The sequence below is a fragment of the Zea mays genome, chromosome 7 (assembly GCF_902167145.1).
Source record: "Zea mays cultivar B73 chromosome 7, Zm-B73-REFERENCE-NAM-5.0, whole genome shotgun sequence".
Classification (NCBI taxonomy): Eukaryota; Viridiplantae; Streptophyta; class Magnoliopsida; order Poales; family Poaceae; genus Zea; species Zea mays.
This window is the reverse complement of record NC_050102.1, coordinates 181086507-181101928: the sequence shown is the minus strand read 5'-3', so window position 1 is coordinate 181101928 and position 15422 is coordinate 181086507. Positions and strand designations below refer to the sequence as shown.

Sequence of the window (15422 nt, the reverse complement as noted above, 5' to 3'; positions counted from 1 at the left end):
AGCAAGGCAAGAGACACCAATTGTGTGGTGATCCTTGCGGGGTCTAAGTGACCCGTGATATTAAGGAAGAAGCCTCACTCGGTCTAAGTGACCATTTGAGAGAGGGAAAGGGTTGAAAAAGATCTGGTCTTTGTGACCACCACAATAGGGACTAGGTTCTTTAGAACCGAATCTCTGTAAAACAAATGATCGTGTCATCCGCATTATTTTCTTGGTTGATTTGTTTTCCCCTCTCTCTCAGACTCGAATTTTATTTTAACGCTAAACCCGGCTTGTAGTGTGCTTAAAGTTGTAGATTTGAGTTTCCGCCTATCCACCCCCTCTAGGCAACTTTCAATAACGACTATATCAACGACTATAAGTGCATTAAATGTGTCGTCATATGTCAGATAAAGCAATCGTGGACGGTCCGACCGTGCACCCCGGACAGTCCACGAGGACGCTAATTTTTTTTACCGAACCGCGCACCTTCGGGTTTCTCTGGTTTCTAACGAGCGGGCGGTCTACGCCTGAGGGCTAGACAGTCTGCGCTTAGTCTCGGATGGTATTCTTCTCTCCTTCGAACAGTCCGTAGTAGAAGTTCTAAAATTTGCATAGTTCCTGCTCAAGATGCACCGAGGTGTCGCAGACGATCCACCTAAAGGGCCCAGGCGGTCCGCGCATAGGTGATTTCTTTAGAAAGCTCTACTGTCCAGAATAATCTACGTTATTTCGAACATTAGACTTAAATTTGAGATGGATAGACTTATGCACTTGTGAAACAACCAACTAGGCAAACTAGTTAGTCCATTAGATTGTGATGGTCATTAATCATCGAAATCAATTTAGAGAAAATGGTAAAAGGTCATTTCCCTTTCATTAGGGTTTTTTATAACTTATCTAAGGGCTAGTTTGGGAGTCCAAATACCGAAGGAGATTGGAAGGGCTAAAATCCCCTCCTTATTCAAAGCCCTCTAACCCCCTCCGGTTTTGTGGCTCCCAAACTAGCCCTAAATGTTTAAATGTCCAAAGTTCATTTACTACTCAACATGCCCTTTTTCTCTAAGTCTAGATTATTTATTTGTATTTGATCTTCTAAATTCAACAAGTCAATTCTACAACCAAACACTTAGCAAAATAGTTAGTTCATGAGGTTGTGATGGTCATCAAACACCAAAACCAATATAAAAATGGATCAAAGGCGCATTTCCCTTTCAGAAACTTCAATTGAGATGTGCTGACATGTTTGCACAGCAAAAGGTCAACAATGTATGTAGCTGAATGTGAAACATTACTATTTACTAGTACAATACATGTGTGTTGCGAGGGTACACAAGAACAAATATTACACTTATCTTAGCCAAAAGGCCTAGAAAGATATAATAAGTTGAAAAGGAGTACGACCCTCTTCTATATAGTTCGCTCGGTCGCTCGTTCAACTTTATATAGCGGGTTGGTACTATGAGGGAGCGCTGTGTTGAGTACGACTTCCTGTCGTGTTGGGCTTAGGTGGTTCTCACAACATGTAGGGTAATGACTGACTATGGTGGTTTTTACGACCTATCTATGGGGTAACGACCAACTGGTAGAGGAATAGATCTACACGCTTCACGCGTAACGCGGGACGACCTTTAAAATCGGCACTTTATAGTAGTAGAGAAAAGAGAGGAGTAAAATATAAATTTATGTAAGACTGTATATAAGCTTGATCCTATAAATAGATGAAAAGTATGGTCGCTAGAATGATTGGTCCATTAGCATAATTTACACGTGACACCATCATATATCACCTAAGAGCTTAACCATATACTTAAAAAGGTTAAAATTGTTTATTATTTAGAATATAAGGGTATATTTTATCTCCTGATAGTGTTGTAAAATATGTTTTCTTACAAATGGATCATGGTCCACTCAAGAAATGCATACAACCCTAGTGTTTTATTTGAATACATATGTATTGATTTTAATCTATATGTGTTATAGCTCAGTGTGAATTTTAGTCTAAATTTTATATCAAGCCCCTTTTAGAATGCAAGGTATTTTCTGTGAAAATAAACTGATCTATGATCTTTGTATGATTTCCCTTTCTTTAAAACTTCTACGTTCCAAAGAAGACCTAAATCTACTCCAAACCAACAAGGCCGCATAACTTGAGCCCAATTACCAAAATGACACCAACCGATTAAACTCACAGCCCAACTCCTCTTCTCGCCCTCGTCTGACTTCGTTTCGGACCTCCCCAGTTTTTCCCCTCCGGCCGCCGCCGGAGAAGCAGAAGCCATGCAGGTCGCCGCCGCGCGCGCCCGCCGCCTCCTCGCCTTACCGGCGGCCTCGGGGATCCCCGGAATACTCTCCGGACCGATCCCAGGGCGCGCATCATGCGCCGAGGGCGTTCTCCTTTACCGTCTCAATGGCGCTCCCGCTTCGCCGTCTTCTCCGCAGCATACCAGGGGCTTCTCCTCCTCCTGCTTCGCCTCCCGATCACACTGTGAGCTCCCTCACCTGATATCTATAAAATGTGTGCTCTGCGCCTTGCTTCCCAGTGTGCTGCTCGCGGGTTTGCCTGGCACGACATTTCGTCAAACTGGTGGTGGGCGCGCGGAGTGGCATGTCCATTGTACGGCCTCGAATCTCGAAGGGCTCCCGCGTTCGCTTGTATTTCATTTTTCGTGTTCTTACTGGAAGTGGTAAAGGTCTTTGAGCGGCGGAGAAGTGCATCATTCTGTCGACCTTGTGGCTATCGCTTATGATTGATAGTTTTAGATGCGTGTGATCCATGAGTACGTTCCTTGGGGATTAGCTGATGTGTGTGTGATTGAAACTTGAAGTCGGGTTTGATGAGAGACAAGTTCGTGGATGGAATGAGCATGAGTCGTCTATTGACTTGTTGCACTCTAATTTGCTTTGCTTCATTTCCTTGTAGTGATATATGCTTCCATCCCATCACTTTTGATACCCTGTTGCCTCTTGTCCATCTCGAGCATTGTTTGCTTGGATTAATATTGATCTTTCCTTAAAGAAAAGAGGGTGCTGCAAACATTCTGCAAAGCATCTGAAATTCTGAACTAACTGATCTTTAAGTGACTTTAGCTATTGCAGTGAAATGTTTCACTAATGACCATTTTTTGGGTCCATCATTGATTAAATTAGTTTTGATTGATTAATCCATGCTGACTAATTGCTGTTTATTAATTTAGGTAACCTCCCATCGCCTACCATAGCTTCTCAATGGTTGAATGAGAAATCAGTACACTGTCACATGACGACAGCACACTTCTCAACGGAAGCAAGTGACATGGACCACCCTACAGGTTATCTATTAACTTATTCAGTTTATTCAAGAAGGCCCACTATCGAGATAAGTAGCAGCTTTTCCATACTATTGCTAATTTAGCGACAAAAAGACCCTTTGCATAGGAATTATCTAACTGGCAACCATTTGCTAACTGGACGTTTCGTTTAGACTTTAGACTCATTAATCTATTTTACCATCTTGCTGGTTATCTTTGAATCAAGTTTTTTTTCCATGCAGTCATACATTACTGTAATCCAGAAAATGCAGATTTTTTCCTGACCTTAATGCTAATTGAATTTTATGTATGATCTGCTAATTTTTCCCAGTTGGCTCTTGCTAGATCCATGAAGTGACATTTTGCTTTTAGATGTTTTTTGTGTGTAAAGTTACATCGTTGCAGATAAATTCAACAAATACAGAGTCTTTGAGATATTCTGTTGGTTTTTATTATGTATTTCTTCTCGTGTGCATTTTTCTTCATGCATTCTATAATTATTCAAAGAATGGATTTCCTGAAGTTTGATACTACCATTTGTCCATGTCATGGATCGCCACAGAAGCTGTAGAGGAGATGTACCAGAAAATGTTGAAATCTGTTGAAGCTGAGACCATGCCTCCAAATGCCTGGTTGTGGTCAATGATTGATAGCTGCTCCAATAAGGAGGACATCAAACTTCTTTTTCAAATTTTGCAGAAACTCAGGGTATTTGTAAGTCCCATTCATATTCCTCATACATGTAAAATGGTTCATTACTTCATTGTATATTTTGTGTACCAAGTTACAGTACCATTATGAGTGCATATGCGAATTTGTTGGTATCATCACCCCTCTTGTGGTGATGGCTACAAATATCTAATCTTGATCTCTAGAGTTATTTTCTTTATTTATTTGCAAAGAAGTGTTCATTCAGCTGAGTTAACAGAGTTCCTATTACATTTAGCCGTATTGATAAATTTGAACACACTTATGGAATAAAGGTATGTGGTCTGGGCTCTGGAGTTATGGTGTTGGCTGAATTATCAAGGTTCTTTTAGATTGGTGACGCAGGATAAGAAAGATAAATGGTTTCTATGCCTGTCCTTTTTATTCCTTGTACTTAAGACTTAGTAGCTTTCTTTCATTGTAATTGATGTTCTCATAGATGAGCAAGTATGTTCTTTCTCTCCTAAATTTTGTTCTGTTACTATAAGCTATCTTAAATTCAAACTTATTATTGGTCCAGAGACTATCAAATCTTCGCATCAGTGCAAACTTCAATGAGCATCTCTGCAGAAAAGTAACTGAGGCTTGTGCTCGTGTAGGCGCCGTTGACTATGGTACAATCCCTTTTAAACACCAACGAGATCATCTTTTTATCTGATATGGGCTGGGTGCATATTTCCATTTCTTTATCCATTTCTGTTGAATCTGGTTTGTAATGGATTTTCTATGTACAATTTTAGGATTTTCTGAGAGAAACTTGTGCCTTGCATCTTAATGAAAAAAATGCTGCATGTCTTTTTGCTACTAACGATATGTTATATTGAAGACATTGTTTTTTTCTAGCAACCTTTGAATGAGCTATCAAGTTCATTTTTAAGATGATAATACTACATAAGGTTGAAATGCTAAAGGATATATGACACCTGTTCTGGTTCATAAAAGGCATTAACTTTGATGTTGTGCCACTTTTCAGTTTTGTGCTATAATAACTAGTACTTAATTAGACCCAAAAAAACTGTGCTAGTTTCTGTTTCAGCCCCCCCCCCCCCCCCCCCCTCATGACAAAAATAATTCAGTTTGATTAAGGTAATGTGATGAATGCAGGGTTGAAGGCTTTATGGAAACATAATGTTTATGGAATAACACCAACGATTGGTTCTGCTCATTATCTACTGGTATTCTGTTAAAAAAGTCTTCTGGTATCCATTTTTCCTAGCTACTTGATTATGATTCTCTCCTGTTGCAGCAACATGCTAAAGAGCAAAATGACAACAAACTAATGGAAAACGTAATTCATGTCCTATCAAAAAATTTCTTACCGCTGCAACCAGGCACAGCTGATATAGTCTTCAGGTATCTCATTGTCTGTTCTCAGTTAGTTATATTAACTCTGTTTACTATAGGTTTCATTTGTTGTTTTCATATTACTGTACAACATGACCTAGCCTCTATAAAATTGATTTCAATGTTTCATTGCATCATATCACTCCTATCCTTTTGCAATATAGTTTGGATTCACATTAGCCTTATAACAAAATAAATTCTCGAAACGTTATTATGATACACATACACTAGTAATTAGGTATCTTACTGAGTAAATTATCATTTACACGGAATATCTAATTAGTAATCATGTGAATTTAGCAGAAATGGTAACCTCGAGAATTTGCTGCGTTTGGTTTGTATTTTGTTTTTCCTTGACTCGTTCTTTCCTTCCAAGATTTCATGATCTTTTCAATTGTTGATTTCATGAATTTATATTATTCTCTGCAGTATCTGTTATAATGCTGATAGATGGGATTTACTCTCAAAATACGCGGAGAGATTTGTTAAGGCAGGTGTCAAACTGCATCGAGCTGCATTTGACATTTGGATGGACTTTGCTGCCAAAGTTGGTAAGCAAAATTTTGATTCTGGATGGATCCGGATATTTATTCGGATGTCAAATTTTTGGTCTTCTTTCTTCGATTATGAACAAATAACATATAGAATTTGCTATGTAAATTTATATTCTTGTTTTTAGCATTGAGGCTATTAATCTTCATAAAAAATAAACATTAAATTTATTCTATATATTTTTAAATAATTGATATAAAATTCGTATGCCTATTCGAATACGGATTCAGATGTTTTTTCACCTTTTTTGTTGTAGGGAGAAAATAATATACATAAAAATTTATATAAATACTTCATAATATTCTTAATAACGTTGCCAAAAATTAGCTTTAAATTCTATGTATATCTATGCTAAAATGTTAGATTTGTGATACAAGTCGGATGTTTTAGGAACATCTCTTCTTCTTACTAATCTCAGCCAAATATGACATCCGACCTAAAGCTAAAGCCAGATTAGAGGTGCACTGCCATTGCAACTGCAGCTAAAAACTTTATGTATGAACTGAACATATTCCATTGTACGTTTCAAGTGGTATGGGTTTGGAACAGGGCAGTTACTTAACTACATGGTGAAATCCAGGAGTGATTGCGATGTTAATTTTATTTACGAAATAGTAGTTTTTTTTGTTGTTTGGTAGTTAAATCTTAGTTTCCCTATAAGGCTATAACATTGTTATTAATGTATTAAACCATGCTTCTGCAGGGGATTCTCAATCTATTTGGCACATTAATAGTCTAAGAGGCAGGTCTGTCAAACATTATACACTTGCAACAGGGTTTGCATGTGCAAAGGTAATTGTTTCTGGAACGGACATTATTACAGAAGGGCAATAATTTACAGTCAAATTAAACTAACCGTAACCGATCTAAACTTGTTCTTCAACGTGCCATGTTAAGTTGCAATACATTAAGTGATTCTGTAGCATATCGTACTAAATTGTGATCCGTAGTCTGTATTAGCACTTTTGCATTTTTTGTGGAACATAACTACATAGGCGCTGTTGGTGACTCGTTCACTTCTTGTGCATCACTTCAGATTTCTGTTTGTCAGGCTTGTTCTTTGTCTTGCTGCAGGGGTCTCTGCTTGATCGGAAGCCAGAAAATGCCGCTGACAAGATTAAGCTTCTTTATGAGGTTTGGCACAGGGTTGGTCATCAGACCTATATTACTAAAATACTGGATTTGCTTCATGGCAGCAGCATATTAAAAAATATTTCTGGATAACGGATGTTTTTCCCCTTACTCTGAATATCCTGCATTCCTGCTGCACCTATGCTGGCCATGCTGCTCAAGCATATCAGACTCAAGCTATTTTTTTGTTTGGCATTTTGAATGTTAAAACAATATATTTCACTATTTTACAGACCTTAATATATTTCTTCTTAATATGCGTTTTCGAGAAAAAGAACAGAGTCCTTAAGCTGAGATACTTTGATAGAGACAATTTTTACATATAAAACATCGAATTGGCATGTTCACCTGATGAGTATTTATGGTTGGGCGCAGCATTTGCCTGATCAGAAGAAACCATTTGTGAAAGATGAACTCGAGAAACTTATTGCTGGATGGCCTACGGAGGTGGTAAAGAGGCAGAAGAAAGATAAGAGGAAGGTGAGATACTTGATTATCTTTCTCCTTGTGACACTACGTCTTGGTATTAATTTGACTGGGGAGTGCGTTTCTCATTATTTGTTTGTTATGTTGAGCAACACTTGCTGCTTTTCTGAACTACTGGTCACTTACGAACCTGCCTAGTAACAAAAATATATCTGCACCTATCAGGAGTTGGAGGAAGCTTTGATGAAGGACATCCCTACGATGGTGGACTGCCTGACAAAGTCCGGCCTCGACATCCCTGTGGAACTGGACAAGCTTGCCACCCCACAGCTCCAAGTGGCGTAGCAAAAGAAGGCGCGCGGCTCGCCATACAACCGGAACAGACTTGAGTCTCGAGGAACAGCATGCATTTTGGTTTGGCACTGATGCAGGCAGCGCAGCGCAGCGCAGGACGCAGATTGAAAATCTGTGATAGATGAAATCATGTTTTTATTTCTGTTTCTAATGTTGTAGTGCAGGCCCGTGCGTGGTGCGCCCTTTCTGTTGTGCGTTGACCGTTGAAAATCTGTGATAGATGAAATCATGTTTTTATTTCTGTTTCTAAGAAGCAAATTGCCGTCGTATCTTGGCACGTGTTGTAACTGTACCCATCCTTTCTCCAAGGACTTTCTAATCTGTTATTACTTTTAATATTGCATTAATAGACCTAGTCGCGAAAGGGGTAAGTTTCAGTTTTGCATCAAAAAAGATGTGAGCATTGAATCTCACAATTGTTGCCTGGTCAATGCAGATCTATATACTCTATGCATCACCTAGTTGATAGGTCCATCGTCTGGACCATCCTGGGGTGCACCTGCCCGTTTGTGCGGCTATCCGCCTATCCCCGGTGCGGCTTACTTCCTAGCCACATTAAGCTATTTCAATCAACATTATGTCATTATTTGTGGGTTTTCTCAATATTGTCATATGTTGTTGGTTTAGTAATTCTAGAAAATATTAAACCATTTTATCGTCTAGACAATATTTAAATCATTTTAGGTAACAATAAGAGAACATTAAGTTATTTTAGTTTGTAGGCATTTTTTTCATGTTTTTCATGCATTCTTTTGTTTTTAAGGTTAGTCATTCTTGTTTCTCAAGGAAATATTAAGTCAGTTTTTAGGGAAAGATTAAATCATTTTTTTGTTTTCAGTCGTTCCCTCTGTTTTCTTAGACATTGCTGATTTATTTTAATCATTTTAGAGTCTAGATAACATTAAATCATCCTTTTTTTTAGTCATTTTTCATGTTGATCGACTCGGTTGGTCGGGTGGGCGGGCGTGGTGGCGGCTCTGTCTGCGGATGTGGACGGTGGCTCGGTCGGCTGGGGACGAGGGGCGTAGTGGTGGCTCCGTCAGGCGGGACGCGAGCGCGTCAAGGGTGGTCCAAGTGATAGACCTCTAGTTTATTACACTAGTTGATGAATAGATCTATCCATGCAGGTCTCATTTTTACGAAAATTTATCCTTGAATCCGATAATTGCTCAAAAACACATAGCAGTAACTTTATATTCATTGCTTGTTGATTATTATGGTCAAAAAAATAGTCTCATAATTCTTTTAATAATTACGAATACTATAGAATCTATTAGGGTGTGTGGTTATGGGACAGAATATGATATGGTTGTTTAATTTAAAATCAGGAGTTAGAACATAATCATCCTATTATCATCTCTAGTTGCTCGTTAGAATTATATGGTCGAGAGGGAACGAGAGTGTCCGTTAGAATTGGACGGACGAGGGAACACAAACACACCCTTAAAGCTGTTATTGGGTTTATAATAATTAATCAGCTAAAATTATTTAATTAGGATAAAAAAGACTAGATATCAGGGATAACAGATAGTTAATTACTCCGTTCTAAAAAAAGTACGTAATTCTCACCTCCCAACTATTAAAAATTTTGAATGTAATTTTCGCTTTAACCAAACACACCCTTAAAGCTGCTGTTGGGATTACAATAATTAACCAGCTAAAATTATTTAATTGGGATAAAAAAGACCGAATATCAGGGATAATAGATAGTTAATTACTCCCCTTTCTAAAAAAAAAGTATGTAATTTTCACCTCCCGACGATTATTTTTTTAATGGAATTCTCGCTTAACCAAATGGCTAGGACGCAAATTGTCCTAACCTTTTCATTCATGTGTGCTTTGCAAATAAGCACTGTGTAACTGTCATATACCGGTACAGATCTGACAGAGCTTCCCCTGGTCCAGGAGACAAGGCGTGTGATCCATACAGCTCAGAGGGTGACGGAAGCCTTGGCAGCTACTCCCTGGGTGACTTCCACGAGCTCCAGGACGAAGTGGACAGCAGGATCGACTCGGAATTCGTGCGGCCCCAAGGAATTCGCCCAAAAAACGGCGTCCTGCTGGAAGAAATCTGTGAAAATTCCATCACCATATCAGAAGACTCAAGGAGACACAACCTTCGGCCATAACAGCAGAAAGCAATTCAATTTTGCTACGCTTTTGATTCTGTTTGAAGACCTTGTAAAATGGAATAAAGGAAAAAAAACAGATGACGCAAATTGTTGACAAAATAGCAGGTAAAAAAATATTCAATTGATTGGAAGTAATCTATGCAGAGTGATGACTTGCTAAGCTGACCTACCAGTTCCATTCCTCACTTCGAATTAATCTAACAGACATGTTGCTTGTAAGAATGGAAAAGAGAACCTAATGTACATAATGGACTAATCGAGCTCCCTCTCCAGCCTATACATTGACCGTTGTTCAGAAAAATTTTCATACATGAATTGAATCCGAGAAAAAAGTAAACAATTCCTTGTTGTAGCTCTTGATTCCGAATCAGACATCCCAGTTTGTAGGAACCACTACAATGTGTTTCTTTGGGGGTATTGAAGACTTGATCTGCGCTAAGCACGGCATGGTGTGTATCATCTAGCACGGGCAGTTGCTGGTTGTTTTGAGGAGCGGGCAGACTTGTGTTTCCGCTTCTGGTTGCCAGCTGCAGAGTCCGCCAGCGGTCCGGACCAGGTTGGCACCGCGCTTTTCTCGAAAGGAAATACAGTGCTGAAGGAAGAAGGGTCCGGGGGCTCGAATGAAGGTTCCATGTGATTCGAACAGCCCAAGGGAAAGCCGAGCGCGCCGTCCTGATGCGGTGGAGGGAACTTTTCGCTCTTGCTCTTAGCATTTGCATGAGTTATCAACCTTCTTTTCTGTAGAGGAGAGAAGAAAAAGAATCGCGTTAGGCAAGAGACGAAATTTTGGCACCCGTCCAGGTCCAGATGCTACGCAACACGGTATATGCAAAGAAGTTCATGCCAATGAACTGCTAAGTAACTGAAATAAATAAGGAATTAGCATACATCAATGTTTGCTTGCAGTTCGGCGTTTGCCTCTGGCGCTGGAACAGCCCTAGGCCGATCCCGTGTCCTTGTCTTCCTTGTTCCATCTCCGTTACCTCTACCACCAGCAGCCCTTAAGCTGTTATCCATCAGTAAATAAGCCAGTCAGCCAAAGAGCAACCAGAATGTTAAGATAAAGTGTAGTAAGACAATTGCATCTAACAAGGACAATATACAGCAGAAAAGGGAGACAAATCGTTTCATGACACATCATGATGTGTAACCAGTATTCCATGATGATGTCTAAGCATTATTCTCAACAAGTTCCCAGAAATCCTGGAATCTTGGCACAACACCCAAGACTCCCACTTTAGTGTACTCCTAGATCAGTACATGCCCTAGCAGTGGGCCAAAGTTACTTTTGAGACAAGAAATACAATTTTCGTAAGCTGAACACAGTTTTGTCATGTTTTGTCTTCCGGTCATCAGCATGACCACTGTTGCCCAAGTTTTGTCGTCCATGGAAGATGTGGATGTAGGCAAAGTATCAACTACAGATTTCACATCACTACGCATTGTTTATGCATAGGTGACAATATAGAGTATCGAGAACAACAAATGCAAAACATAGATATAAATTTGTGAGTTAAGGCAACAAACCGTCTAGCTTCTTCGTCTCTTCGTTTAGCATCCATCTCTTTACTTGGTGGGTATTGGGGCAGACTTGATGGTTCACACGCATAAGGCTCTGTTGCAAAGAACTGCATGCATAGTGAAAATAAGGGTCTTGCTTTTGAAAAGAATTGTTCACAGTAACAACGCATAGCACTAGCACGATATGTAAGTTACTGACATAAATTCAAATAAGACCAGTAATATTGTATTTAAAAGGAATAACATTTGGGCCCAGAGGTGCCAAGGTACCCTTGTAAGTCTGAACTAAATTTTAAGGATCAAGGTGGTTTAACCAAATGGAAATTTCTTGATCAATACATAGGTAACAATTTTAAGTTGTTACGGATACAAGTCATTATACTTCTATGTCCCATAAAAACCAAACTATTGTTGCCCTCCAAAACAATAAACACCTTTTTTCAAGGACCAAGATAGAGTAATGACCCGTTAACTAGCTTGTCTATAATCCGTTCCAAAATTCAATTTGAGAAACCAAAGTGGTCAAGAAGTCATAACTTCTATGTCCAGTAAAAATTGAACTATCGTTAACCCTATGAAAATCTGGAAAAAAGAACAACTTTTTCAAGGACTAGCATGGAGCATTGACCTAGTAACTACCTTCTATCTAATCTCTTCTGGAAATCGATTTGAGAAACCAAAGTGGTTATTACCGACAGCATGCTAGTTCACCAAGAATATTAGCACCCAAGTTGAAAGTAATATACCTTTGGGTGCCAATATTCTCGGTGAGCTAGTGTGCGGTCATTAATAACATCAGGGAAGATAATTAATCCATAAAGCAAAGTTGATGTTTTCGTTGGTAAAGAAAATAACAACAAAATGATAACAACCCAGACAACTTACATCACTGTTCAATGCAGAAGTTGCCGTTAACCGATCAGCTGGATCAATTGCAAGTAGTGTCTCGATCAGTCGAAGTGCTGATTGAGGGAAATCTTTGAATGTATCCGCTATTCGCCTTTTGTATGGCTGTTGGGGCTTAAATATAGTTGCATGAGGCAACTTTGATTTTTTCCAATATTCTTCTGTCGGAGAGCCACATAGCTTAAAAATTTTATGCAGCTGTTCCACCTAGAAGACAGACACACAATCAAACAAATGGAAATATCATAGAAAAGAATTGATGAAATTAAAAACTGTGAACAAACATAGACCATCACTGAAATGTCTGAAATAAAAAAAAAACATTTGCATTTCCAAACTATTTCATTAAATTTCCTAGCGTGAACAATAATTCAGCATCAGAGCTCTGAAGAAAGGCATGCGATTCAGGGTCTAATGTGTAACAAAGGTGGCAAGAGACACTAAGCAGATAGATTTTTTCAGACATTGATATGTTCTTTATTCCCACGAATTAGGCACAGGTCTGCATTGTCAAAATAGTACATTTGTAGTAAAACTAATAACACGGACGAAAACCTGCCCTTTTTTAATCATCAGAAAAGCCATTTTTATATGATTTTGCTAAAAATGAAATATGATTTTCATCAAGGACATTTTGTATGGCACCCACCACCCAGAGTTTGAATAGGCTAAGATGTCGCTCAACTATCTAACAAGATAACAAAACCAGTATAGCTTGGGTAAGAATTGAAAACCACATAGGTAGTGCAGTACTGCAGCAGGATCACAACTAAATAAAATGCACTACGATCCCCCGGTAACAAAAATTCCACAGCCTTGGTAAACAGAATCCTCAAATGGCGAGTGCTGATAGCAAGATGGTATTTCAGAGACAATATATAGCTAACCTCAGTCCGTCCAGGCATAATGGGCTTTCCAGCCAGCAATTCAGCTAGTATACATCCTGCGCTCCACAAGTCGACGCCAACTCCATAATCTGTCGCACCCAGCAGCAGCTCTGGTGGGCGGTACCAGAGTGTCACCACCCGACTCGTCATTGGCTGTTTATGGTTGGGGTCGAAGAAGGACGCCAGACCGAAATCAGCAATCTTCAGCACACCGTTGTTGTCCAAAAGCAGGTTAGACCCCTTGATGTCGCGATGTAGCACTCCCCGGTTGTGACAATGCTCAAGTCCTGACAACAGCTGGTGCACATAGCACTTGACCTGGCCCGATAGAGAAACACCTCAATCAGTTATCAGTCGCATTCCTCATAATTGGGCGCGATGCTGTGTCAGGCTGCCAGCTGAATGGGATATTGACCTGGGGCAGCGTGAACTTGATGTCGGGGCTGGCGGCTAGGCCGGCGAGGTCGTGGACCATGTAGTCGAAGACGAGGTAGAGGCTGCAGGACATGCGGGAGGTGACGAGCCCGTCGAGCTTGACGACATTGGGGTGGTCGAGGCGGCGCAGGATGAGGATCTCGCGCGCCATGAACCGCACGCTCTCGGGCTCCAGGTTGTCGAAGCGCACCTTCTTGAGCGCCACGATCTTGCCGCTCAGCGAGTCTCGCGCCTTGTACACATTGCTGTACGTGCCCTGGCCGATCTGAGCGAGAGGGAGAGGACGAGGGGGAGAAGAAAAAAAAGATGTAATTTTTTTCACCTCGGCGCTCGCGCGGCACGGATCACGGAGCTAGGGAGGCGGATGAAAGGGCGCACCTTGTCGATCTTCTCGAAGGAGTCGGCGCGGCGCGGGGTCCATCCTTCGATGGCCTCGCCGGCGACAGCGGAGAGCCAAGCGGGCCAGCCGGCGGCGACCTGCTCGCCGCGCGCCTTGTTGGCGAAGCTCCCGCCCAGGCGCACCTCGGTGTGCGCCGCGAAGGCGGCGGAGCGCGACGACCGCGACCGCCGCTCCCGCTTGACCTTCTGGGGCTTCTCGGCCGCCTGCTGCTCCGGCGCCTCGGCGTCCACCGGAGGTGCGGCGGCGGCGGAATCGACCCCGTCCTTGTGCGTCTGGGAGGCCGTGGGATGGTCCCGGCGGCTGGAGGAGGTGGCGGCGGGCGCGGGGCTGGAGGTGGCGGGGCGGCCGTGCACGCAGCCCATGGCCGGACGTGGAGGCGCTGGTCACCCACGGCGGGGCATGGGCCGGGCCGGGCCGAGCCGAGCGCGCAAAGCTTCGCTGCAGGGCAGGAGGGAGGCCGCGATCCGGAGGCGGCGGCGGCGCGTGGAGACAGGCGGGGCGGGTGGGAAGCGGAAGGCGGGGTTGGAGGTGGTGGTGGTGGGGGCGAGTAAAGTAGTAAAGCTTGGGCGAGTGAGGGAACGGCACGGGCACGGGGCCGGTGGGCAGTAAGAACGGAACGGAACGCTTTGACTCTGACGGGTCTCCCCACACGCTGTCATGAGTGTCCTCTTCCTCTTCGATGTGCCTACGCCGGTGAACAATAAAAATAGAATGGTATTTTAAAAAATATTTAGATAAGTAAGAGACTAGTAGTAAATGCCAGAAAGTGAAAATTAACTTATAAAACTTGCTAGCGTGTCTGTTCGGCTGCAATGTATTGCAGGGCGTCATTTGGTTCACCAAATATAACATAAATAGTAATGATTCACGCTTGAATATCAATAATAATAAATTTAAATATATCGTTATCTAATTCTAGTGTAAAATATCTGATTATGATTGTCGGGGACCATAATTAGGGGTACCCTCAAGACTCCTAATTCTCAGCTGGTAACCCCCACCAACATAAAGCTGCTAAGGCCTGATGGGTGCGATTAAGTCAGGGATCAGTCCATTCGAGCGACTCGATCACGCCTCGCCCGAGCCTAGCCTCGGACAAGGGCAGCCGGCCCCCGAGGATTTCCGTCTCGCCTGAGGCCCCCCTCCGACGACGAACATATTTCCGGCTCGCCCGAGGCTCTGCCTTCGCTAAGAAGTAACCCTGACTAAATCGCCGCACCGATCGACCAAGTCGCAGGAGCATTTAATGCAAAGGTAGTCTGACACCTTTATCCTGACGCGCGCACACCGGCAGAGCCGAAGTGACCACCGTCACTTCGCCGCTCCACTGACCGGCCTGACAGAAGGACAACGCCGC

General features: G+C 41.8%; 2 protein-coding genes and 1 pseudogene across 3 annotated transcripts; 1 reads left to right on the top strand and 2 right to left on the bottom strand.

Moving 5' to 3' along the window:
* Positions 1-1179: 1179 nt before the first annotated feature.
* LOC111589887 (uncharacterized) lies at positions 1180-1360 on the bottom strand (annotated as a pseudogene).
* Positions 1361-2131: 771 nt separating this feature from the next.
* Positions 2132-8131, top strand: LOC100283187 (adenyl cyclase). Of its 2 annotated transcripts, none has more exons than XM_008653252.3 (11): positions 2132-2467; positions 3177-3290; positions 3832-3983; positions 4498-4591; positions 5082-5152; positions 5224-5330; positions 5751-5872; positions 6577-6665; positions 6948-7019; positions 7380-7484; positions 7656-8131. In XM_008653252.3, exons 1-11 carry the CDS (start codon positions 2260-2262, stop codon positions 7773-7775), a joined length of 1254 nt encoding a protein of 417 aa, XP_008651474.1. In that variant the 5' UTR covers positions 2132-2259; the 3' UTR covers positions 7776-8131. The 2 variants fall into 2 exon arrangements, with proteins under 2 accessions (XP_008651474.1, NP_001149561.2); NM_001156089.2 differs by having other exon boundaries at positions 2153-2467; positions 6948-7007; positions 7656-8127.
* Positions 8132-10008: 1877 nt separating this feature from the next.
* LOC100384249 (putative protein kinase superfamily protein) lies at positions 10009-14632 on the bottom strand. The gene is given in 7 exon segments (NM_001176815.1): positions 10009-10654; positions 10805-10922; positions 11444-11544; positions 12323-12550; positions 13231-13548; positions 13646-13930; positions 14044-14632. Coding segments are annotated over 7 exon segments (1716 nt in total). The 5' UTR covers positions 14428-14632; the 3' UTR covers positions 10009-10372.
* Positions 14633-15422: the final 790 nt, after the last annotated feature.